Genomic DNA, 26,289 nt, shown 5'->3' on the forward strand with positions numbered 1-26,289 from the left:
CGCGGCGAGCAATTAACGTTTCATGAAGAATGAAATCAGGCTACTCGAAGTGACTATGAGCAGCAATAAAAGACGGAACAGAAAAATGACTAGACTAAAGACAAAAAGAAGACTAGAAGGAAGCTCAGAGGAAAACAAGAGTAAGAGGCAAAAGAAAGTTCAAACAACTGACTGAATGTCTGCTGCGTGCTACAGACTATATCATCACTCCAGGGCGTGTCTGATCAATAGGCCGTCACGCATGTGGGATGGTTCGCGGGCGTGTGACGTGGTTTCACCTTATAGAGCAGGGGTATTCAACTAAAATTCAAAGAGGTCCGGTTAGAGAAAATTTCCTAAAGCAAAGGTCCGGAACATCATAATGTCATAACGTTATGATTTGTGTGATATATATACTGAAGTAGCCTAGTAGTTGTATCAACATCTGCATGTAATCAACATCTGATCAAATAAAGAAAGTACAATTCAAAAACATTTCGACAGTATTTATTGTCACTTAACATTAAACCAGGCAGATTTGAATTTAAAAATGAAATAGAGAAAATAAAATGTTTTTTGAAAAATTGTGCATTATAAAAGAAAGTGTTTAATTTTAGAAAAAGTAAAAGTGAAGCAACAGCTTGAATATTCCTTTTTCTTTGTTAACTTTCACATCTTAACAGTCTCAACTAATTTGAAAATAACATCTGAACAGTTATACAGTTTCTCTTTCTTTCCCTCTTTTCCCACTCTCCACACTTTTTGTTGTTCAGTGAGAGAACTGAGCTCGAGCTTGTCCTGCCAGGATTTTAAACCTGGGCTGGAATGGTGTCAAGGCCATCCTCTTTGTCTTCTCTCCCGCTAACTCGTCTCTTTCTCTTTGTCTCTTCCTGCCTTTCGCTCACTCGCCTCTCCGTCTTCTCGCCCTGTATCGCTTCTTTCTTTTTCTATCTTTCTAACTTTCTAATTTTCTATCGTCTCTCCGTTCGCTTCTCACTCCTCATCTGACTGCAGTCAGAGTTGCTATGTTTATCGTCCGCAATGCAGAGATGCGACTGGCTGGGTAGCATCACGTGGGATGGCTTAACTCGCATGCAATTGGTTTGTGCGTTTCCTCAGCCGCTAAACCGGTGCCGTAAAGACTAGAAAAGTTGCGCCGGTTAAAATATAAGTGTCCCGTCAAAATTTGAAATCCCTTAATAATTTACTGGTTATAGGTCCGGGTCCGTATAGGACGGTGTCTGGGTCCGGACTCGGACCGCGGTCCGCCTGTTAGTGACCCCTGTTATAGAGCGAGAATTAATTAATGATTTATACGAGGGGCTCATCTGCTTCTCACTATGGTCAATCAGATATATTTTAAATGATCAATTTTCACAGGCATTTCAACATTGTTCACAAAATGCGTTAGACAATTTTTATGAGTAGATGACGACATTCAACAATAATCATGATAACAATTCCTAGTACTCATCCTAATAGACATGATGACTAAGGGTATAACTTATTTAATATGATAAAGAAATAAAGAAAGGCAGATTATATTTGCCAAAATGTTTAGCACTATTATCGTTGCTATTAATAACTGTCTCGTGTCAAGCGTATACAACCTAATGGCTACAAACCTCTAGATGGCAGTATGGTTCCATGGTAGAAACTCAGAAAAACTTTTTAGGGGAATTAAAATCACAGTTTTGTCATTTTATTCTAAAAACACCGGAAAGGCATTGATATCATACAGATAATGGGTTTAATACTGTAAGAGCATCCAAATTTAAATCAAACATATAGATTTCATTATCCTGGTGTGATGGGAATAGAGGCACACATACAAAAACAGTTTGCTTCAGGAATGTCTAATTTACAACCTATCAGCATTATCTGATTTTGTAGGTTCCTCTGAGACCTGGCACTTGTTCATCCAGACAGTTTTATTGTCCTTGTCTCCCATGGGGCATGATCAAGAAAGAATTAGCATCTCCATGAGAAACATCCTGGGTGAAAGGTAACTTTTGAAGTTGAACTGGTTGTATCTTCTGCTCCCCTGAAAGAATGTGGAAGAAGTGTTTCTAAGTCAGACATCTTGTCTCTCTCCGAAATCACAACTCCCTGTAAACAGTCCAAATGGTTAATAACTCTTAAACGTTGGGATGTTTTATCACTCCAGTTCTCCTGAAGGAACGCAAGAAAGGGGGAAAGAAGGTCAGTTACAGGTCAGTTTCAGGCTCTAACACACCACAGGTGTGCAGGTAATTAGGCAGAGCAGCAGTGCACGGGGAAGACCTGCCCAGTCTCAGACAGACAGGGGAGACAGACAAACAGACAAATAACACCAGAGAAAAAGGGAAAGAGAAAACACTGGGAGAAGACAAAAAGCAAATCCTAACATCAACGTCCATTTCTTTGTGTTTCTTCAAAAGAGCTTGAACAGCACATCCTGAAACCCCAGTCTGCTTTGAAATCTCTGTCTGGGAGAGACCTTGCTGATGTAGTATAACTACCTTGTGTCTTGTTACTGTTCTCAGCCATGGTGTATGACCTGTGACATGAAACTGTCTTCCACAACCTCACCTTAGTAGTAGAGTTTGCCTGTTCCTCACCCAGATTTAAGCCTTCTACACAGCTATTTCTGTTTTAGTTAATGACTGTGTTTCAACGTACATGTGAAATTGATGATCATTAACACCTGTTTGATATAATTGGTTGATCATACATCTGACTATAAGCCCTACAAAATCCCTGACTTTGGGCAAGTGTACCTTTAAGAATTGATGCTGGTTTGGAGGCAAAGGGGAGTAACACTAAATAATGATTTGATTTAGATTTTTCTTTTGTTTGCTCACTTTGCATTTTGCAAATTGGTAAAAATAAATAATTCTAATTTATATTTTTGAAGGCATTCTTAATTTACAGCATTTTTTCACACCTAAAACTTTTGCACAGTACCGTATATAAAAGACTATCCATAAATAACTCAACAACTGTCCTAGCACCATCTAATGCAGGGTTTCTCAACGGGTGTGGTACCACCCCCCAGTGGGCATTCAGAGAATGTTGGGGGTGCTAGGAGCAAAATAGCTGAGAGGGGGGCATTTCGCTGCAAATGGGGGGGCGTTTCTATAACAGTAACAGTCATTCACCAGAACAGTATTTTTAATAGTCTTCCATGTCTTTTCCATGTCTGTCCATGTCATTGTGATCTAATGTAACAGCATCATGCCTCCTCCTTTGTACATGTTTATATGCAGGTGACTGCCATGGCTGGAGGCATTATGTTTGCGGGTTGTCCGTCTATCTGTATCCTCAAATTCTTATGAACACCTTGATTTTGTCAAATTTCTTCAATTTTTGGCACAAACTTTCACTTGGACTCGAAGATGAACTGATTAGATTTTAGTGGTCAAATGTCAAGGTCACTGTGAACTGACATCCATCCCATTCTTGCGAATACGATATCTCAGGCACACAAGGAGGGAATTTCATTACATCTGCCTGTTGTTCACTTGGACTCCATAGTTAACTGATTAGATTTTGATGGTTAAAGTCACTTAGCACAAGAATCCATGTGCTAATTTTGACAAAATTTCACACAAATGACTCATAGGATAAAATGATGAAATGATGACATTTGATATGCACAAGGTCAAAGGTCAGCTTCACTGTCATAATGTTCTGCCAACTCTTTTCCATAATTCAATGCCATAATTCAGGAAAAGAAGAGGAGATTGTGACATTTCACATTTTGTCAGATACTGAATTGATGACACTATTCTTGGGTGGCCACCTTCAAACTGTGGTGATCATATAAATCAGTGGTTCTCAACCTTTTTCAACCTTTACTCAATGCCCACACCTCTTGCCGCCCCCATCAACAAGAAAGCAGTTGGAACTTCTGTATATTGATATTTATTATTGAAATTGTGTGTTTCACTGACCTATTAGAGATATAGGCCTACCCACTGTATTCATAGCCACTGTAGCCCTGTCATTTAACACAGTTTGATAGTTATCAGAATTCTTTGATCAAATAATAATGTAAATGTATTGTTAAATGTGATATTAATGAAGATTACACTTTTTTATTGCTTGAACGTATATTTATTATCAAATTCCAACATTAATTAGGCTCCTTCACTTATCTAACTTGAGGAACCAATCACAGTTTAAAATAACAATGAAAAAAAAATCCCGGCCAATCAAAAAATACAATGAGCTTGCGCATCAGAGAGTAGAGAGAACACAGTAAATTGGCTTAACTGACATCAACGGTAGCCTAACTGCTAAGCTGCCAAAAAAAGTTTATTTTTTTTATTTGCCTATATTTGGTAATTGTAGGCTAGGCCTACATATGCATACCATCTAGATACACACAATCAATTCAAAATGGTGAAAGCCCTTTCTATACACTCATAGACACAACCGGGTGCAGGGGGAAGAAAAGAGACCAGAAACTGAGAAAGTGCGCGATGCGGGCACTGACGTCGGGCTGGCTGCTGCTGGACATGCTGCCTGCTACACTTGCCCTCAAGCCGGTGTGTCAGCATGTCTCCTCCCCCGGAACACACTGCCGGCATTAGCAGCGCCTGTGCGTGGCGGAACCCGTTGGCTGGGGCTAGCATGCCAGTGGTGCCACACCGGCTGCATTGCTATCGCAGCACTGCTGCAGTCTGCAGTCTGAATATTTTACTGGGAGCCGTGCGTGGCTCGTGGTAAAAATAGGCATGCCTTTTGAGCTCTAGATGAGACTTAGCTGAACTGCGCTGTTCATGCAGGCAGTGTGGCAGCTCTAACATGTTAACACGGGCGCCAAAATAAAAAGCGACAGGTTCCACCACGCCCACGTGCCACAGGCCAGCTTTTGCTTTAAAATTCATAAACACTGTGACATTGTGAGACAAGACATGGAAGACTATTATAAATACTGTGGTGGTGAATGACTGTTACTGTTATAGAAACGCCCCCCTTTTGCAGCGAAACACCCCCCTCTCAGCTCTTTTGCTCCTAGCGACCCCAACGTTCTCTGAACACCCACTGAGGGGCTGTACCATCCCCGTTGAGAAACCCTGATATAGATCTTCTGTGCTGCCGGATTGAAGATGTTTGTGAACCATCCAGGTTTCACAATCTGAAGCTTCTTTGCAGCAATATCCATATTTTAAGTATTGTATTACACCACAAGATCATTGGATTTGCTGATATTACGGTTCAGATTATTATTTTTGCACCACATGGCAAAGCTCCTTTGTAAAAATAGTCTTGATGTGAAGACAGCATGTTTCTCACTGGAAATTATTCACTGGAATCATACGTGTCAATATAGTGCTAACTTCCATTTCACCAAAAAATAAACTTCATACTTACCAGACAAAACAGCAAAGGAGGAGGGACTGCATTCATTTTTTCTACACAAGTTTGTGTGTAATGACATTGACATTGAATATGATGCTCTTGAACTCAAAGCAAAACTATCAATGCTCATCATTACATTTTATCAACCATCAAGATAGAAATATAGATAACATTTTTATACAGGAATTCTTGGAGCTGATACACTTGATATCACTGGATATGACAGATTAATCTTCAGTGGAGATCTAAATATCCATATCAACAAAAGAATGACGAACCTGAATTTAGAATTTACTGGACAACTTTAAATTTCCCCAACATGTAAATTAAGACACTCATAAGCATGGTAACATTCTTAGTAATAACAACACCATTAAACACTGCCAATGTTTTAGTATTAGAATTACTTATTTCTGACCATCACTGCTTGTCTTATGATTCCAATCTAAACTTGCCAACAACTAAAAGGAATTTTTGGTTCAACAGAGATTCCTAGATGGCAAGGCTGAAGCAAGTCCTGTAATATTATGAAATTAATTGAGTCACACAGCTCTGATGGCTTTTAATGACATGGTGGAAAATTTCAACAATACCATGTGATCAACTTCAAATGCTGTTGCTTCACTAAAGACCAAAAAGATGTCAACTGACAGAATCTCCCCATAGTTAAACAGTAGCAGTTTTAAGGGGATTACAAGCATCTGCTGAAAGATAATGGAAGAAAACTAGGCTCACGGTTGACAAAGAAGCCATGACTGTCTATAACAAAGCAATACATCAGGCAAGAAAGGATTACTTTTCCAAGATTATTACAGAGGATGCCGGGAACTCTAAAATATTATTCTTCACTATTGACCAACTAGTCAACACTGCCACCACCTGTCCACAGTCAGTCAAAATCAGATATTTGACAGTGTTTCAAGTAATGTTCTGAACATTCTAAATGCGTCTCGGCATTTTCCTAGATGTCCTCAAATCAGCTGTTGTAAAATACTTGCTAAAGAAACCCAATCTAAATGGTAAATTACTCACCAACTACAGGACCATATCCAACCTTCCATTCATCAGTGAGATACTGGAAAAGATAGTTTCAGAAAGCACTGGGAAGTCAAAGAACATGACCCTCACTGTGCTGCAGTATGTTCTAGATTGGAAAGAGATCAATGGAGCAGGTAGATGACTGCGTCCTCCACATCATTGTTTGGACGATATGCAAACTGTAGGGGGTCCAGCTCGATGCCCACCGGGTTCAGTATAATCCTCTCCAAGGTCTTCATCAGGTGGGAAGTTAAGGCTACTGTCCTGAAGTGGTTGGGCTCCCTGGGATGCACGGTCTTTAGGACAGGAACCACACAGGAAGTTTTCTAAAGGGCTGGAACTCCAGATTGAGGCTCATATTGAAGATGTGTAGCAGGATCCCACAGAGCTGATCTGTGCAGTCCCTGAGCAGTCTGGAACTGATGCCATCCAGGCCTGTAGCTTTACTCACCTTCATCCTCCTGAACTCCTTCCTCACCTTGTCAGCTGTTATGGAGAGGCTGGGGGCGACTGGGGGGTGGCTCCTGTAGAGTGACATGGGGGGAGGTGAATGTAGTCTGTGAAGTCGAGCTGAGGGGGTTAAGTGGTGTGAACAGGATGCTGTTGGTATCAGAGGTGCTGTGAGGGGGAGGGAGTGGTTGTGGAGAAGTCGTGGCATAAGGTCTGGGCTTAGGTAGGTGGGGGGAGTTCACCCATTCCTGGTCGCCAGATTCAGGGATCCCTCCTGTTGCTATTGCGACCTGAGATAGTTTTCAGGCCCCTCCAGACCTCTCTGGCACCGTTCCCCTGGAGGCGCTCCTCCAGCTTCCTCCTGTAGCTGTCCTTATCTTTCTTTATCTCCCATTTCAGCTCCCTCTGCACCCTCCTCAGCTCATCTTTGTCCCCTGATTGAAAGACCCCCTTCTTCTCATTCAGTAGGGCTTTTAGTTCCAGGTACACCCAGGGTTCCACACAGTAATGCAATTGTTAAACTGTCAATGTCCTCCCTGTGTGGACTGCACAGCACGTCCCAGTCAGTGGTGTCAAAACAGTCCCTCAGTGCCATGCTGGACTCCAGTATATGTGCAGGTCTGGCATAATGTCAATTACCCAGCTTTCAGTCAGACAGATGAGGCTACACTCCAGGTACTCTCTCTGCAGTCGGGTTAGCACCGTTAGGTCTTCCATCTTATTTGGGAGAGATCTCACATTTCCCATAATAATAGATGGTATGAAGGGTTTGTACCGTCTTTTCTTGTCCCAACACGCCCCAGCTCTGCACCCCCTCCTCCTTCTCCATATTTTCTTGGCGATCTCCTGTCTTTCCATTGGGAGTACGCTCATGTTGCTCAGTGCAATCAACTGTTCCTGTGTGTAAACAATGGACCTAAAGTTCAGTGGGTCTCCTGAAGTTGAGGAAAGTAATCCACAAAGTAGAAAAAAAACTAATCCCTAGTCTCACCAGTTGTACATCCATTCGTATGCACGATCGACTGAGACTAGCGGTCGAAAAAACACGACAAAGACACAAAAACACACTAATACAAAGGAAAACGGACGGAGCTGCTGTAACAAGCTCACACTCAAGTGGCGCCATCTTGGAAATATTCATTCTATGTCTTTTTTATGTGAAGCACTTGGTGCATGTCATTTCTTTGTTGTAAAGAAATGAGCTGCAATTCTTGTATGAAAGACACTATACAAATACATTTTCTCCTTATTATTATTATTATTAATATTATATTATTATTATTATTAATTCCCCACTACATATATCGTGTGAATCAGAACAGTTGACTGGTTGGCGGAGGCATACAACCACAAGGTGGTAATTCTATTTTTTCTTTTTTTTTCGGTTTGTTTTTTAACTGATGCTAGGTTACTGTGTTGACCTAGCTGCAGAGATTGCAAAACATTGTGGTATACGCTACCAGCTAAGGATTGTGGGAGATGGCAAATATGGAGCAAGAGATGCAGAAACCAAGATCTGGAATGGTATGGTTGGAGAGCTGGTATATGGGGTAAGATTTAAAACAAACACACACACACACACACACACACACACACACACACAGTGAGGGAGGGAGAGAGAGTATAATGTTAAATGGAAGTTCAGTTTTGCTGCTGTAGTAGTAGCTGTATGGCATCTCATGTCCAAGAGAAATTCCACTCCTGATGCACCCTTACATCATTAATCAAATTTAGACCAGATTTGGATCTTAGTCTTTTGGTCTCTTGGGAGTCAAACCATTTTACACTCTTCTTTAGTCATCCCTTGTTGGTCTGCAACCTGAGTGGCAGAATTCCTGACATGGCATATGTACTAAGTGGTGAAAAGTCTAATAGGAAGACTGTTTCATGATTAGGAGTTTGGAGAAGCAGCTAGATATACAACTGGAGTACCAGGTTTGAATCCCAGTGGCTGAAGAGGCATTTGATCGCTTCAGAAGAATTGAAGAGGTCCTCTAGCAGCATGAGGCCATGATGACACCCATGGCGGTGACAGTCAGATAAGCCACAGCCGGCAAGACTTATCCTGCCATTATTTGAACAAGTTGAATTTATGTTTCTGTACATGTTGAAGATTTCAACATGTTTTCAACTTCTTAATAGTGCATAATTTTATTTGACATTACAACTTAAACAGTTAATCACTGTAAAGCAATAAAAAGTAAACTTGAAAATGTGTCCTCGGGGATTGTGACAAGGGAGTCCACACAAGGGATTTACTTAAAACTAATGTAATTTATTACAACTCCAGTTACCACAAGACAAGGTCAAAAGCATGGGTAATTAAAGTGGTGTATGGATGAGTGGCAGAGCAAAAGAGGATGCATAGTGGATGCCAGCTGTAGGAAGACAAGAGTGAGCATGTGCAGCCACTGTCTGCACATGCTCATGCTAGACAGTGTCCACCAGATGTAAAAAAAAAAAATAAAAAAAAAATGTGTATTTATCTTACTCCTCTCTCCCACAGCCATCTCAAGTCCATGAAGTGATCACAGTCAAGCACTCTCACTCTGTCTTTGTTTCTCCATCAGAAAGCAGATATAGCAGTTGCTCCCCTGACGATCACTCTTGTTCGTGAAGAGGTGATAGATTTCTCCAAACCTTTCATGTCTTTGGGAATCTCCATCATGATCAAAAAGCCACAGAAATCCAAACCAGGTGTATTCTCCTTTCTGGACCCGCTGGCCTATGAAATCTGGATGTGCATTGTCTTTGCCTATATAGGAGTTAGTGTTGTTCTCTTTCTGGTAAGTCAATCTGTTTCTGTGTATAGATGTGTTTTGTTTCCACTCGAATTCTCACCATTTTTGTCAGAGGTGCCTAATGTGGGTGTGTTATGGGCATGCATGAATATTCTGCTTGAAATATTCAGACTGAGTGTAGTTAAATCCCAGCAATGCACATAACGTTTTTGTGTAGACAGCAAGGGAAGTGTATGGGTTCTATCATATCAACGTGAAATTGAGGAGATCAGTCTAAAAGTGTTGCTTAACTAACACAGCCTGTGAGAGTCTGGGCTTGCATTCTTCCAATACCCCAAGGGCAGATTTTGATGCAGATCTGTACACAAGACTTGTGCAATAAAACTTTGATCTAATTAGGGCTACATATCTATATTTCTAAGAGGCAGTGTCTGCTCCCCACTTAAACCCAAGGTCTCTGAGCATTCATAATTATTATTGTATTATTAATTATAATAATAATATGGTAATTATTATTATTCTGTATTCGGATCATCAGTGACTGCAGTCTTACTTTCCAATTGCATATAAACCACTTTCAGAAAATGTAGAGGTCACTTGGACATAGCAGTCTATGTGTATAAATGCTTGGGGAATCTATATCTATGACTTTTGTTACATGATCACGTTCTTACTGCCTCTCCCAACCAAACAGCTGTACTGTTGAGACAGACAGAAAAAAACTGAAAAAAAGCTCACACACACACACACACACACACACACACACACACACACACACACGTAATAGGCTGACAAGAAAACAAGAATGTCAATCCATTTTTTAAATGAAATTGAACATTTGGGCTGTATCTTTTGTTGAACTGCTGAACAAAACTGACATTATTAAACATTCATAAAGTTGCCATTATTTTTCCTAACAAAAAGTTTAACAGAACTCTGATATATGATACCTGACATGTTCATAAACATGTTAAGTGCAGTACCATGGAGATGGTATCCTCTGTTGACCTGCGGTTGCAGTGGTCGGCAAACTGATGCAGGTCCAGTGTAGGGAGAAGTAAGCATTTGAGGTGGGCCAAGACCAGTCTCTCAAATCACTTGGTGATGATGAGGGTGAGTGCGACGGGGCGGAAGTCATTAAGGCCCACTGCAGCTGGCTGCTTTGGTACCATCATGATGGTGGTGGTCTTGAGGCACATGCGGACCGCTGCCTTGGCCAGTGATAGGTTGAAGATGTCAGTGAAGACCCCAGCCAGCTGTTCTGCACAGGCCTTGAGCCCACAGCCAGGTATGCCATCAGGGCCAGCAGTCTATTGGACGTTCCCCTTGCAGAATGCACGTCAGTGGAGAGTGGAGAGTGTGAGGGGTTGTTAATCTGGGTGGGGAGCAGTTTTGATGGCTGGTTGTTTGTTGCCCCGGTCAAAGCGAGCCGTAGTGCAAAACAAAATGGGTTTATGATGTAGAATTGAGAAAAAAAGACAGTATCAACACAGTGTACATTACATGATGGTGGTGTTGGGATGAAGGACCTGCAGTAGCGTTCTTTCATAGAGACTGGATGCAGCAGTCTACTACTGAAGGAGCTGCTTTAGCCCCCTACTGTCTCATGAAGGGTGTGGGATGATGGTGATGTGATCGATGTCAGCCTGGCTAACATCCTCCTCTCACCCACCTCTTCGATGATGTCCAGAGGGTAGTCTGGTTAGCACCATTAGCTCTTCCATCTTATTTGGGAGAGATTTCACGTTCCCCATAATAAGAATAGGTTTGGATGGTTTGTACCATCTTTTCGTGTCCTGCCACTTCACCCCAGCTATGCATCCTCTTCTCTTTCTCCTTATTTCCTTGGGAATCTCCAGTCCTTCCACTGGGAGTACACTTGTGTTATTCAGCGCGATCAGCTGTTCCCATGTGTAAACAGTGGATCTCCTGAAGTTGATGAAAGTAATCCACTGAGTAGAACAAAGCAAATTACTTGTCTCACCAGTTGTACATCCATATGTACGCACAATCAACTGAGACTATATGTGTAGCGCTTTTCTAGTCTGAAGACCACTCAAAGCGCTTTTACAACTCAAGTCTGCATTCACCAGTTGGCACACACATTCATATGTGGCTAAGCCACCTGGGGCCCGTTTCACAAAGCAGGTTTAGTGAAAACTCCGAGTTTGTTAAGCCTGAAATGAAGGAAACTCTGAGTTTTCCGTTTCACAAAGGGAGGTAACTCAAACCAGAGAAAGAGGGGTAACTCTAGCCTGTTTCACAGAGAGAGGTAACTTAAGCTCTCGGTCAGTTACCATAGTAACAGACTCTATGAACCTAACCTGGTCGGGACCAGGTTTTTCTCAATGAACCTCGAGTTTCTCTCTGTCTCCGCCCTCTGTCAGCCACACACGGAATTTGATTTCCTCATTCATTCGTCAGCAGGCGAGTTTTGGGATAACATAGTTCTGCCGTCTGTTATTTAAAAAAATCAGTCAGTAGGCACTTTTTTTCACTAACATGGCATGTCCTTTTGACAACGATCCCGTGGATGAAGGTGCAGCATTACTGCGCAGGGAATTAAATATTCGTCGGGAGATGGTTATCAGACCGTGCATAGATGTTCTCGTATTTCCAGACAATTATCTTTTTGAACGGTACCGTTTCACATCACAGTCCATCATCTACATACACAACCTAATCCGTCCTTACATTTGCAACATTACCAGCCAGAGTCATGCTCTCACATCCCAGCAGATATTGTGTGTTGCGCTGCGTTTCTTTGCGCAGCATTATGTTGGTGATAAAACAGATAAAACAACTGCACAGTCAAACAGCCACTTAATATTTACTTTACAATATAACACATGATCAAAATGAGGTACCCCCATTTAATTTTGCCGTGTCTTACCTGTTCGAACAATGTTTTTATGTTTCATCTTGAGCTGCTACCAAGTGCACTTCTCCCCCGCGGGATTGCACCTACATGAAATAAATTAATGAGCTACCATTCAAGCAGTTTTCCCCTGTAATATTATTGTGATTGCAAAGGACTACATTTAAACTTACGCATTGACCCGAGCAGCAATGTTCCCCCACGCCGCCTCCCTCTCTTTTGCAGCTGCAGCGGTGTTACACTTTTTTCTAAAAACATGCTCAAATTCGCCATATGAGCGCATTAAGATTTCGAGTTCCAGTGGGGTAAAAAACGCAGCCCTCCTCTTCCCCGTCGCCATGGTGACTCGTCGAATCGGGGCTCCATTGATGTTGGCTTTTTATAGTTGTGGTGCACGCGCTTAACTCTGAGTTAACCTACTCTGAGTTGACTGAACTAACTCAAATCACCTGTTCTGAAACCGGAAACTCTGAGTTTCCTATCTCAGGCTAGATCAACTCAGGGTTCAGGATTAGACTCGGAGTTTGTTGAACCTCCTTTGTGAAACGGGCCCCTGCTCATTATGAGTGTTAATTCACACACCATTGGCCCAAGGATACTTTGGCATGTGGACTGCTGAGGCCAGGGATCAAACCACCGACCTTCTGATATGTGGATGACCACTCTACCTCCTGAGCCACAGCCACCCTTATGGCTTTAAAGTAAAGATATGTTCTTTCAAAATAATGCATCATCCACCACATGAGAAAAAAACAAGGTACTGTTTCAAAACAGTTAGCTTTGAAGGTGGGGCCTGAAGCTGGTCGCTCCCAAATATCAATCTCAAACACTTGCAGAATTAACACATGACTGTCAGACTGCTGACTGATTCAACAACTTGTAACTCAACTTTTCATGCTGTGTGTTTTGCTTTTGTCCATACAAATTCTTGCTTGTGTGCATTCTCCTGTATGAAAATCAACACATTTCTGTTCAAGCAAAGGAGTGTGTTTTCATGTAGGTACAGGGGAAGTCAAAGCAAAAAATGATCATATTACCTTTTAGGTGTCCAGATTCAGCCCGTATGAGTGGACACTAGAGGAACCAGAGGACGGAGCTTTGCCACTGACGACTGAATCCACCAATGAGTTTGGGATCTTTAACTCCCTTTGGTTCTCTTTGGGTGCTTTCATGCGACAGGGTTGTGACATCTCACCAAGGTTGGTATAGCCATGACTGTACAGCAGATTTCTTTAGAAAGAATGAATTTCTGATCTTTTCTGTTAAACTGTTGACACTGTCACACATGCTGTTATGCAGTTATTAATCAAGTTGTATTAGACTGCATTATATTGAAAGCTTTTTTCTCAATAATTTGTCATTTCCGATTATTACATATAAGTGACAGAACCAGTCTCGCATTTAACCAGAGACCCAAAAAGCGGTAATGATCACAGTACGGAGACAATGAAATGCTGTTTAGTATCGAACCTGTAAGCTAAGCTAAGCAGTAAACATGCAGAGTATTATACATATGCATAGATATATGTGAATATAGATAAATCACATTTAAGGGTATATATGAATATATAATATATATGTAATATATGAAGATTAAATACTGTCACATTCGTCGACTTCTTACCCGCTGCCACTCTCCTCATCTGCTCACCTGCTCAGTCCAGCACTCTTCACCATTCAAACACGCCCACCTGCGCAGTCCACTGGTGCACACCTGGAACTGATCTCTAATCAGTGCAGTACATAAGCGGCTCTTCCACACTCACCCATTGCTAGATTGTTCTTCGCCTTCATGCAAGACTGTCCAGCATTAATTTTTCAGATTGCTTTCCCACTATTGACCTTGCCTGCCTCTGACATCGTCTGTTCTCCATACCCCTGGTAATTACCTCCGCCTTGTGTCTCTGACTATGTCTCTCATCTTGCCCCTTTTGGATTCAGGATTTAGTGGGACTGTTTATTTGGTTCGCCTAACATTTCCTGGAACTGTTGTTCACTCCGAACGGAGCATCAAGCCTGCCACAGCTAAAACTGCCAGATTCAGGTAGCACTGCTACCTACAAAATACAGTTTTAAATAGCATGAACAGAGTGAAATGAACACAAAGATATACACAGCATGTGCAGTAGAATCTAGATGAATTCTATTTGTCCCTCTGAAGCTAATGACCGACCAAGCCAATAGCCAATCCAGTGGGTTGCTAAGTTAGACATATGAGTTACTACATTCATTGAATGAATGGCCGTTTCTTCATTTCCCACTGCTGGCTTCTAATTTCCCACTGTGTTCCTCTCAGATATCTCAAGATATATACAACCAACCTTGCAGTAGTCTTAATTTTAACCCTTATGGTGTGCCAAAAGCTGATCCTATTGGAAGCATCATAGTTGATCTGTATGCATTTTTTTGATGAGTCTGTAACAAAGAATAAGTCTTGCTGAAGCGAGTAGGACAAGTAACATACTGATAAAAATGGATTAAAGATTTCTTCAGTTTATAATGGTTAAAATCTCCTAAAATGAAAACTGGAGCACTGGAGGAAAAAGACTGATGTCTCTCAGTCAACTTGCCTTCTGCTTTGACAGACACCTGTGCTTCTCTGCATTTGTTAAATGTTGTTAGAGACAAAACATTAAAAAAAAAAAAAAAAAAAAAAATCCCTGCTTTATTTGCAGCATATTGAAACCAAATGTGTTTTGTTGACATACTGACAACTTCTGTGCTGCATTTGAAAATACACTGTGAATGACAATCTGAACATATAATTTCAGACACCATCAGAGCCTCGTGTCGCTGGAGAAAGCCCTCAATCCTCTCAGATCGAGATAGAGTGTGCTGGGTCCATGACTGGCCAGCCTGTATTTTAACAAGTGTATTCAAGACCCAAGCATAGTGCCACCACTACACAAAGATTTCTGATGCTTACTTTAATTTCAGAATTGGCAGTTACAGATAAGCCACAGCATCCAACAGACAAATGTCTTTCAGTTCAGTCTTTTTAGGTGGATTCAAAGTCTCTTGAAATTTTTGGTGAACACCAAAACAATCATGGACAGACAAAGAACCAGGAAGTGCAGGGCAGAGACAGAAGGCTGAGGTATTTACTAGGGAACAGACGTAGTCAAAGGCAGGCAGGGTCGGTAGGGAGAGAACAGTCAAATGTTGAAAGCTGGAGAGTCTTGCATGGAAGTGAAGAGCAATCTGGCAGTGGGTGTGAGAGCAGCTTAAATACTGGTCTGATTTGGAATGAGGATTGGGATCAGTGGACAAATGGGTGTGGCTGGCAAGGAGAGTGTGTGTAGAAAAGTACTGGCTGAGCAGGTGAACAGATGTACAACACTGTACTCAACATCCTCCCAGCTAGCCCACAAACTTTTCATCTGACTGCTTGACTTATGAGACTGTAATAACTACATACCTTGTTCTGTTTGTTTGCGTGTGTGTGTGTGTGTGTGTGTGTGTGCGCGCGCGCATGTGTATGTGTGTGTATGTGCATGCGCAGGTCTCTGTCAGGTCGTATAGTGGGGGGGGTATGGTGGTTTTTCACTCTGATCATCATCTCATCATACACTGCCAACCTGGCTGCCTTCCTGACAGTGGAAAGAATGGTTTCTCCCATTGAGAGTGCTGAAGACTTAGCTAAACAGACAGAGATAGCATATGGAACACTGGACTCTGGATCCACCAAGGAGTTCTTCAGGGTAAGGACTTAATACAATATAGAAATGATTGCAGGTTACCTCTAATCAAGTCATTTAATTTGTATAGCACATTTAAATGCACAACAGTTGACCCAAAGTGCTTTACAGGTATCGCAGGTAAGGCAAACAATATACATGCCTTGAAAATACAAACTCAAGTATACAAGACTCCAATAATATAGTAAGGCAAAGATAGTGTAAAATGAAATAAAGTAAATACATTAGAGAAATACACAAGAATACAACAAGAACCAAGTATAAAAGACTTACGAGGGTAAAAAAGAGCATAAAAAGAAATTACAAGGAATTAAAAGCAACTAATGCAACTGGCAGTTTAGCAGGACATGTACAGAAGGGACCAAGTTCTAATTAATAGAGGACAAGCCAACACATGATGTGTTATAAGGTGTTGTTCCAACATGAGCCTCCAGAACAGCTTCAGTGCTGGTGGTGGAGCACACCAGCTAACATGTCACTCCAAAATCTCCCAGCTCAGAGTATACCTAGATGCACAGGAATCCTTTTAAGCAGAGCAAAGATTAATTGGTGATTTTGACAAACATTTTTATCCACAACAGTTTGGATGTGTGTTCTTTCTGATGATTAACAGCTTATATAGTCAATTAAAGGCTGCAGGTATGTGTTCCCTGTGTCTCAACCAGATCAAGAGCATTATCAAACTGCCGTTCAAAATGGCAAACAGTTGTTTACAATAAAACTCCACATACCTTGAAACTGTGAGATTAGGGGAATTACAGTGTACTTATAGGTGCTGAAGATGTACAAACTAAGTTGTAGTATCTTATCTGTGTTTCTCTCATTTCTAGCGCTCTAAAATCGCCTTGTTTGACAAAATGTGGCAGTACATGAAATCAGCAGAACCTTCCGTATTTGTCAAGAAAACATCAGAGGGTGTCCTGCGTGTCAGGAAGTCCAAAGGAAAGTATGCCTACCTGCTGGAGTCCACCATGAATGAGTACATTGAGCAGAGGAAACCCTGTGACACCATGAAAGTGGGAGGAAACCTGGACTCCAAAGGCTACGGCATTGCCACGCCCAAAGGATCCCCATTAAGGTGGGTGGATCAGTATAACAATGCTAGCCAACCTGCATTGCCATATACCATTCACACTACTAACCTGCTGCCTGGCATACTGTCCCTCTTCTTTTCACACAGCTCATTTCTCCACTCATTGAAACTATGAAAGAGCAATTTTTAATAGACGAATCCCAGATATGAGTGGATTCAGAATCTCCCTCAGTCAGTGCCCTGAAGCCTTTAATGAGTAATGATATGATACACTGGCTGAACATCTGCTATAGTGGTCAGGTGTTCTTTAGCCAGTGTGTGAGCTGTGGCTGTGTTCAAGTGCAGCCCTGCCTTTAGGAAAATAAACTACCACAAGGAGCAATGTAGTCAAGTCCCAAGCCATAGCACCAACTGGGTGTTGCAGGATGCAAGTGTGATGAATGGGGCATGGCGGCTTACTCGTTGTTATAATAATCCACCTACCCTGATGTCATCATCTCAGTGGTTTGTATTTAAATCATGGTTACCACCTCTGACAAATGGCTAGTGGTGGTTGCTGTGACAACTGGGGGGTGTGGGGGTGTGGGGGGAGGGGGTGTGGCACGGGGTCTTGAGATTTCAGGTCTTAAAGAAATATTAGTCTCTTTTTGTTTTTTATGATACAACGATCAGTGTGAAATATTCTTAGCCATCAGCCATGCTGCTTTACTAATTTCCTCTTTCATTTAATACTGATTTCATATTCCTTCTGTGAGAACAGTTTGGCTGTAGGTTCTTTAACAGTTATGATGAGTTATGATGATGCCTCTTTAAGACCTGGATTAAGGAATTGTTTTTGTTTAAGACCTTTTTTTTAAGTGTGTGTGTGTGTGTGTGTGTGTGTGTGTGTGTGTGTCTTTTTATGTGTATGCCTGGCTAGTTATGTATACATTTTTGCCTTCCATTAAAAATGTACTGTATTTCCATCTAAAAGAACAAGATAGACAGGTTTTTTATGTGATAGTGACATATTTCATAAGACTTAAGTGATTTCCCTCAGAACTTCCTGTTTTATTCCAATTTGAAACCCAACTATTGTACCTTTTGGCTACTGCTATCTGTCAGAAATCAGATAGTTAGTAGATACTAGGAAAAAGGATTTATGTAAAATTCCCTGGAATGGTATAGTTTAATGATATAATTTATTTTACAGGACCTTTATTTCTCTACAATTTCCAAGGAAGGAATTCATATGTAACTGTAATTTCTTTACGGAATGAAATTTTCCTGAAAAGGACTATGTAATTTGGTACTAAAGGGAAAATGAAGACAGTGTTTAATTGACACATTTATAAGCAATTCTAAGTATTTTTTTTTATTAATTTTTATTTTATTTCCATATTTCCATAAATCAGTTTCACAAAAGGAGCCGTACTTTTGCACACCTATAGATGGACCGGTGCATATCTACTCATCCATCCATCCACCAGTATAGTAACATATATCTATTTCTATCTGTGTAGATAAATAACAAATATTTATATCTGTATAGATAGATACAGAAAGTTATGAAAAAGCTAATGAAGACAAAATACAGAATAAAAGGACGATTCAAGAAGAGGAGCTAATAGACAGTCATCTGAAAAATAGCATCACATTAAGAAGTAGCTAGTCATTCAAGCCTTTGGGAGACACGCTTTGTAAAGTGTTGATCCAAGGCACTTCACGTCTCTTTAACAGCAAGTCGAGATTGCTAGACTGACCTTTTCAATACCACAAAACTGTATAGTAGAAATGTCATGTTTTTCATTATTAAAATGAACAGCTACAAGATAATCTCAGTCATTCCTATGTACAGCACTTTTACCCATGTGCACAAGCACACCGGTGAGGAAGTACTTGCTGCCGGTTTCACACCATTGACCCAATTAACAGTAAGAGGTGGTACGGTGAAGGCAGTGAAGAGGACTGCTAGCAAGCAAACATGGATATAAACAATGCAGGATTGAAAATCCGAAATACATTGACAAATTTCCAGGAATCACATTTAACATGTTTATTAGACCTCTGCGATACACAATGGGCCTCATGCAAGAACAAGTCATACCAAGATTTGTTCTTACAGTAAGTGGCATATACAAGTGATTTACAAAAAATTGTGACATTTATTTCACAATTTATTGTCACCACAAGAGGAAAACACTTGTTTGACTTAAAAAGTTTAATGTCGTAATCTGAATTAATTTGGTGTTTAAATATGAAATTTAACTTCCAGAATTAATGCAAATTTAATGTTCTTTTCACGGTATTATCTTTATCATGGCTTGCCAATTTACTGACAGGTATTTTAGATTCTGCTGATTAATGACGACAAGATTTGATGAAATGAACAGGTGACTTTTATGAGACTGAAACAAGCAATTTAGTGTTTTGTGCAGAGAGTTTGATGAATTTGGCTTCAAACAAGTTTGACCAAGCTTCACATAAAAGTACCTAAATACCATCTGAGCCCTTCAAGCACATTATAAAACCATAATAAGTTACAGAGTGAGCCCTCAGTTAGTGTACCTCTGTAAATTAATGGTGATGCTGGTGGATAGATGGTAAAATCTAAAGCTTCAGAGTTTGAAGTCGGGTCACTGACAGTCGGTATTGATCTATCCTTGAGTTTGTACCATTACCACCCTTCTGTGGAAAAGCAGTCTGTTAGAAAAAAGCACAGACACATCCCAGCTTTTCGGTGTTGTGGGGATATTTCCATCACGTCCATCACATCCTTAGATGGTAGGAGTAAATGAAGACATTGGTGCTGCATGTTGTAGCCATCAGCAGAGAAATTGGCATGTTTTGCTTGTATGTTTGACATGTTACCGAGCTGGCATTAGCAAGGTAATAATGACATTTTTGTAGCTCATTCCATCTCAACAATTTGAGCCACAGCATAAGACAGCAAATAATTATAACCAGGGTTCTAAATTAACTTTTTTGATCACCAGCCAATGTGGCTGGTGACCTTCTAAAGTTACCAGCCAATCAGAATTTCCACTAGCCAAATTTTTTCCCGGTGAAAATAAGAGATTATGAGTGCCACTTGAATACATTTGATCATTTTATTTACATTGTTGGCATGAAAAATGCACAGAAAGTACAACACATGAAACAAAATATACACAGAAAGTGCAAACATTTAATTTATACAAACAAAAAATGCTGTCAGATTTATTATTTTATAAAAGACATTTTTCCAGTAAGTATTTAGTATCATTACATTCCTAATAAAATGTATTTTTCCTTTCAACTTAAAGTGTTTCTACTTTCCTTCTTTAATAAGAAATATATATAAGTAACAGCCATGACTTAAACACTTGCAAAAAAATTGCATTGGTAATAAATTGAATTATGTATGTACAACTAGAAAACACAAATAGTGCAGCAGTCAGTATTGCAGACTCCTTAGGCTTTCCTGATGACTTCGGGCACTCATGGTCCTTTACTGCCTCGACTTTAAAATTATTAGTCCCCACCACAAAATTATTCGTCTTATTTTTTTCTTTCGTGTACAGGCGGCAATCCTTACAAAACATGACGGCATTTTCGTGATCAAACACAAGCCATTCACGACCTGTCAGCCATTTAGCGTTTAACTTTCTTTTCTTCGTTTCGCACGCTTTGTCGACATTCTCATCCCCTGCCTCCTTCCTGTTCTCGCCCCCAGACGTCTGTCCCAACCACCGCAGCATTTAGTTTAACTTTACTTTTTACTTTTAGCTAGCTCAGTCTCCTTTTTTACAGTTTATACGCCGCCGTTCATTCTTCTTCTTCTTCTTTGTGTTTGCGTTTCCGTGGTTTCTCGCGCCGGTTGCACTACAGACTGTGCCTGCGCACAGCCAATGGGCGTCTTGTACGTCATCACGTAGCATTACGACAGTGTTCATGGGAAATGTAGGACGGACTGTCCGGGGGACAAATGACCAAGAACTGTAGAGCGGCTCTGACTGACATGATTGCCTAATGCATTACCGGCCAAATTGGCTAGTAAGTTTTTATTTAAACCCGCCAATATGAATTTTAACCCGCATTTGGCGGGTTGGCGGGTGTTAATTTAGAACCCTGATTATAACCTGTAACATATGTTACAAATGTAGTAGGCACTTGAAGAGCAGAATTTGTTCACTGACTAAATACCATACAATGATGAAGAATCCTGCAGATTAACAGTACACAGAGATTGGTTTTCAATTGCTTTTACTGAATTATAGATATTACGGAATGGAGTTTAGGTTGTGCTGTTCACAGCATTGAACAATGACATTTTAAAAATTCACCAGCAACATGTTTTTTCAGAAGCAATGCAGAGTCACTCTGGAGAACACACTGTCAACACTTTGCCCATTTCAGTAATGTTTGCTAAAAACTACAGCTGATTCTTAGCCTATTTTCATTTTCATTAGCGTTTAAAAAAATTAAATTATATATTTCACATCTTCAGTAGGATCTGATGGGCTTGGAGCTGAGAGCCATGGACTAGGGAAGTCAGCATGTATTGAGAGATGGGCAAACACATTGCTGGGTTTGGTCATTTTTTGGATTTACTTACAATAAGAAAAACATAGAATTATAGCAGTCTTATACTTTTTAATTAATTGGGTAGCCTGTGGGTTTTTTGTCTCACCTGGAAGTTCATAATACATATAAAAGCTTTAAATATAATAAACTGTTAAAAAAAATTCACAGTTGAAAACACAACTTCCTATCCAAATCATACACAATGCCTGCTGTCTGTACATAGAAGGACAGGACATTTTAGCTCTGCACTGCAGGACATTGGATTTAATATCAACACTTGACTAGGGTTAAATTTTCTTTATAATCCCCTGAGTCATTGCATGTAATATTTAGCTTTAAAATAGCAGCCTGAATTATGCTTGGTTATATCTGAGGACTATATATTAAAAGAGGTACATATTCTAGACTGCTCACCCAACATGGATGTGAGCACACTCAAATACCCTTATAGCTGAAGGTCATTACTTTAACCTCACTTATTCTTTCAGTTTGAATCCAATATGATGTAGTGTCAACAATCAAATAAGAATACAATAATTAATTTGTCCCTGTCCTGCCACTTGGAGATCACTGCTCTTCATATTTTACATGTATGTTAATGTAAATAGTAATCCAAATATATGTGTGCATCTGTGTGTGTGTGTGTGTGTGTGTGTGTGTGTGTGTGTGTGTGTGTGTGTGTTCAGCTGCATGCAAATCAAGGAGTTTGTTTCTCACGTTTGTGTCTTGTCAGCATATTAGAGATGGCTATATGGTTTCCTCTGCCCTGCCTCTCTCTCTCTCTCCTCTGTCTTTGTGTTGCTGTCTCTTTCAGTCAGCTCTGAAAATTAGCTTTCTTCTACAGAATGTTTTTAATGATGATTGCAGTTAACTTGTATTTTTCAAATTTACAGTTAAAGCTGCATTAAGCGATTTTTGAATACCAAATTGAGTAAGTAATTACTGTTATATACGCCAGAATATTGACCAATCAAGTTTATAGCTGATCTGTTGATAGCTTAACAGAGAAACCTAAACATCCCAAAAGAGTCTCTTTACTAACTAGATGGTGCTGGAACACTAATTAGCTTCTCAGTGCAATATGTAAAGTTGTCCTCAGTTGGTTACATCCCTCCAGGTTTGCTGTGTGGTCATTTGATTAGACCAAAACTCATTTTGGAATGTACACAATGAAAGCACAATATCAACTAAAATTGAGGTCTTTAAACTAAATTTTTAAAACAGGGCCAAACTTGAAGACGTGAACCACCTGGAGGATGATCATATCAGATATATTCAGAGCTTCTGTAGTTCATCATCCACAAAAATAGTTATAGTCACTCACTTTGTACAGAATGAACATAGGGCTTTTGGGGCCCCCTGTGAGTTTGGGGTCCTGGGAAAGTTACCTCTTTTACCCTGCTATTGAACGACAATCCAATCTTCACTGGCGCTGTAGTCCTGAATTATGAATTAGCTTCCTTTTATTGATGTTGAATTGACACAAATCTGGATTTTTCATCTTTTACAAAATTGTCTTAAAGTTGATCACAAGCTGTTGCCATCCCATCAGGGCACTACCGAAAGTGAAACAAAATATTGACAAATAAATGAAGATCAAAAAATCTAAATCAAAATCTGTTGGTATTATTATCACAATTTAACTTTCACAATAAAGAGTAAAATATCTATTTACAGGGGTGCACATAACTTTTTTTTTAGTCAGGTACTCAGTACTGAGTACCAAGACGTGTATTTGGTACTAACCACATACATAGTGTGGTCTTAGTAAACACAATCTTCCTTGCTGTCCTCCTGGTTGTGTCTCTCACTGTCTCACTGCTTCAGCTTCCTTTGGATGATGAAGATACACCTCGCAGTCCTTGGTTGAGTCTTAGATTGGCTGTCTCCATCCAGAGGTTAACAGCTGGCTTTGGGTCAAATGTCTCTGTGTTCATCTTTGACAGATGAATGTGCGTCAGGGCTGAGAGACAAGTATGTGACAGATGAGATCTGTACTTGGCTTTTATTACGTTGTGAGAATGTACGGTGGCGGACAAGGGCAAACGCTCTGCGAACGGCAAAACGCTGCAAACACAGGAATGATGCAAAACCAAAAACACACAAACATATAAAACAAATGCAACAAAAAAACACTGCAATCACAGAAGCAAAGCAGTATTCGCTCCACAAAAAGGAAGTGCACCGGGCCACTAGGGGGACTTGAACTGAGGGATGGACCGGTCCTGTGGGACCAGACCCTCTTGGAAGACATGAAGAAGAAGAGGAAGAAAAAGAAGACAGTTGGCTAGGTTTTGGAGAGGAGAGTGAAAAGGTACTCATACTCGTTTCAGACGAGTATCCGTTACGGATAAAGGATTTTTGATGAGTACGAGCATGATACGAGTAAAACTCTCACTATCTGTGCTCGTGCTGAAGGAAAATCCTCATTGGGTAACTGAGGGTCTTCACGCTCTGTGATTGGCCAGTCACACACAGCGCCCACCCCTCCCTAGACAGACACGTCTCTAGCTCACGTTGCTCTTCAGTACTCCTTAGGTTTTCTTCAGCTCGCCTCTATTTCGGTTTGTATGATACTTAAAGTTACTTTCGTTTTTTTTTTTTTTTTTTTTTTTTTACCGTCTGCTTGCTCTTAGCTTGGCTGGTGATATAAAGTCAGTTGGAAAACTTTGCTCGTACTGAAGGTGGTGCTTTTGAGAATAATACATTGAACAAGGCTGACAAATTACTTCCCTGTTTGCCATCACTGGATGTTTGCATGAATCACCAAGTTCACACAGATCATTAAAAGATAAACAGTCTTACAGACCACTTACACACTTACACACATATAGCTGAACACACAAAGTAGCCTAGTGTTTAGTGGCAAGTGTTTAAAAAAATACATAAAGGAAAACGGCCAACTTTCTTCTTCTTCTTCTTCTTCTTCTTCTTCTTCTTCTTCTTCTTCTTCTTCGTCTTCTTCTTCTTTATGTCTTTCAAGAGGGTCTGGTCCCACAGGACCGGTCCATCCCTCAGGTCGAGTCCCCCTAGTGACCTGGCGCACTTCCGTTTTGTGGAACGAATTTGCAGCATTTCTCTCTTGCAGTTGTTTTGGGGTTTTGTGTGTTTTTTGATACATGCAGCATTTTTCTTCCACATTTGTTTTGTGGGTTTGTGTGTTTTTGGTTTTGTATCATTTCTGCGTTTGCAGCATTTTGCCGTTTGCAGCACGTTTGCCCTTGTCGGCCACCGTAAGAATGCCCTCTCACGTGCTGCACTGCTCAAAGCCAGTGTAAGAGACAAATTTAACCACCCGATTGATGTTGAAGCAACAATCTGGATTGCTTGTCTGTGAAGATTCTTATTCATCCAGGTCATGGTACTTCTAAGTTTTTTTGTTGTTGTTCGAAGCTGCCTCACAGCCACCTATGAGACACTAAGGTGAGATCCTACCGGTAGCTATAAGAGGAAGGTAATCAGGATAAAAAGGATAATTGAGCTACCACTGCATTACTGCCTGTACCCCAGGGAAGCCACCCCTCACATTTGTGGACTCCCCAAGATACACAAAGATGGAGCCCCGCTCAGACCCATCCTCAGTAGCATCAACTTGGTTACCTACAACATTATCAAACATCTAATCACCATCCCAGCTCCTCAGGTCAGCAACACTGCGGGAAATATAAAAATGGACTCAGATGAGACAATGGTACTTTACGGTGTCACTTCTACTCGTAACATGCATTTCCACCCTTAAAGCAGTTAAGACTATAGGAAAACAGCTACTACAGGACAGCACTCTTCCAACAGAACCAACCTCATCCCAGACCATATATGTGCCCTGCTAGACCTCTGCCTGACAACTACTTATTTTCAGTACAATGAGGGTTTCTGCACATAGAAGCATAGCTGTGCCAATAATGGCAAATCTCTAAATGAAAGAAGGAGAAAACAGGGCCTTGATCTCCTTTGCAGGAACTGCCCAAAGCCATTGATTTAGGTATGTGGATGACACCTTGGCCAAAATTTGAACACTGGAAGCCTTTACAGATCATATTAATGCAATATAGGAAAGGAAACAGTCTGGCCTTTTTGGATTGCATAGTGCACATTGAAGATGACAGAAGAGTCAACACCAAAGTATTCAGAAAACCCACAAACATGGATCAGTACTTGCTCTTTGATTCTCACCATCCACTGGAGCAGCTGGGGGTTATCAGAACCCTACACCAACTTGGCGACAAGTACAGAAGGCAAGGAGAAGGACCAGAAATCAGGGGAAGCATTTAAAATAACTGGGACTTCATCAAGACCGCAAAAAGACAACAGAAAGAAAAGAATGGAACATTAAAAAGAACAGTATTGTTATCCCTCACATTGGGGGAGTATCTGAAAAACTAAGGAGTATTTTCAACACACACCACATCCCCAGTAATACTCTGAGGCAAAAGCTTGTCCACCCCAAGGGCAGAACACCCAGGCACAAGCAGAGTAATGTAGTGTATGCAGTCCAATGCAGGAAGGAATACACAGACTTATACATTACTTATTACCCTAACCCTTATTCACAACATGACTCATGTGAACCTAATGACT

General features: G+C 40.6%; 1 protein-coding gene across 3 annotated transcripts in view; it reads left to right on the forward strand.

The window, feature by feature from the left end:
• Positions 1-26,289, forward strand: part of LOC143319929 (glutamate receptor 2-like) — a 180,364-nt gene that overhangs the window by 115,957 nt on the left and 38,118 nt on the right. For all 3 annotated transcript variants that reach the window (XM_076729206.1, XM_076729208.1, XM_076729209.1), the window contains exons 12-16: positions 8,224-8,366; positions 9,387-9,602; positions 13,480-13,634; positions 15,938-16,136; positions 16,964-17,211. In XM_076729206.1, coding sequence (XP_076585321.1) covers positions 8,224-8,366; positions 9,387-9,602; positions 13,480-13,634; positions 15,938-16,136; positions 16,964-17,211 — 961 coding nt within the window. The remainder of the gene's footprint in view (positions 1-8,223; positions 8,367-9,386; positions 9,603-13,479; positions 13,635-15,937; positions 16,137-16,963; positions 17,212-26,289) is intronic.

The sequence above is a fragment of the Chaetodon auriga genome, chromosome 4 (genome assembly GCF_051107435.1).
Source record: "Chaetodon auriga isolate fChaAug3 chromosome 4, fChaAug3.hap1, whole genome shotgun sequence".
Lineage (NCBI taxonomy): Eukaryota > Metazoa > Chordata > Actinopteri > Chaetodontiformes > Chaetodontidae > Chaetodon > Chaetodon auriga.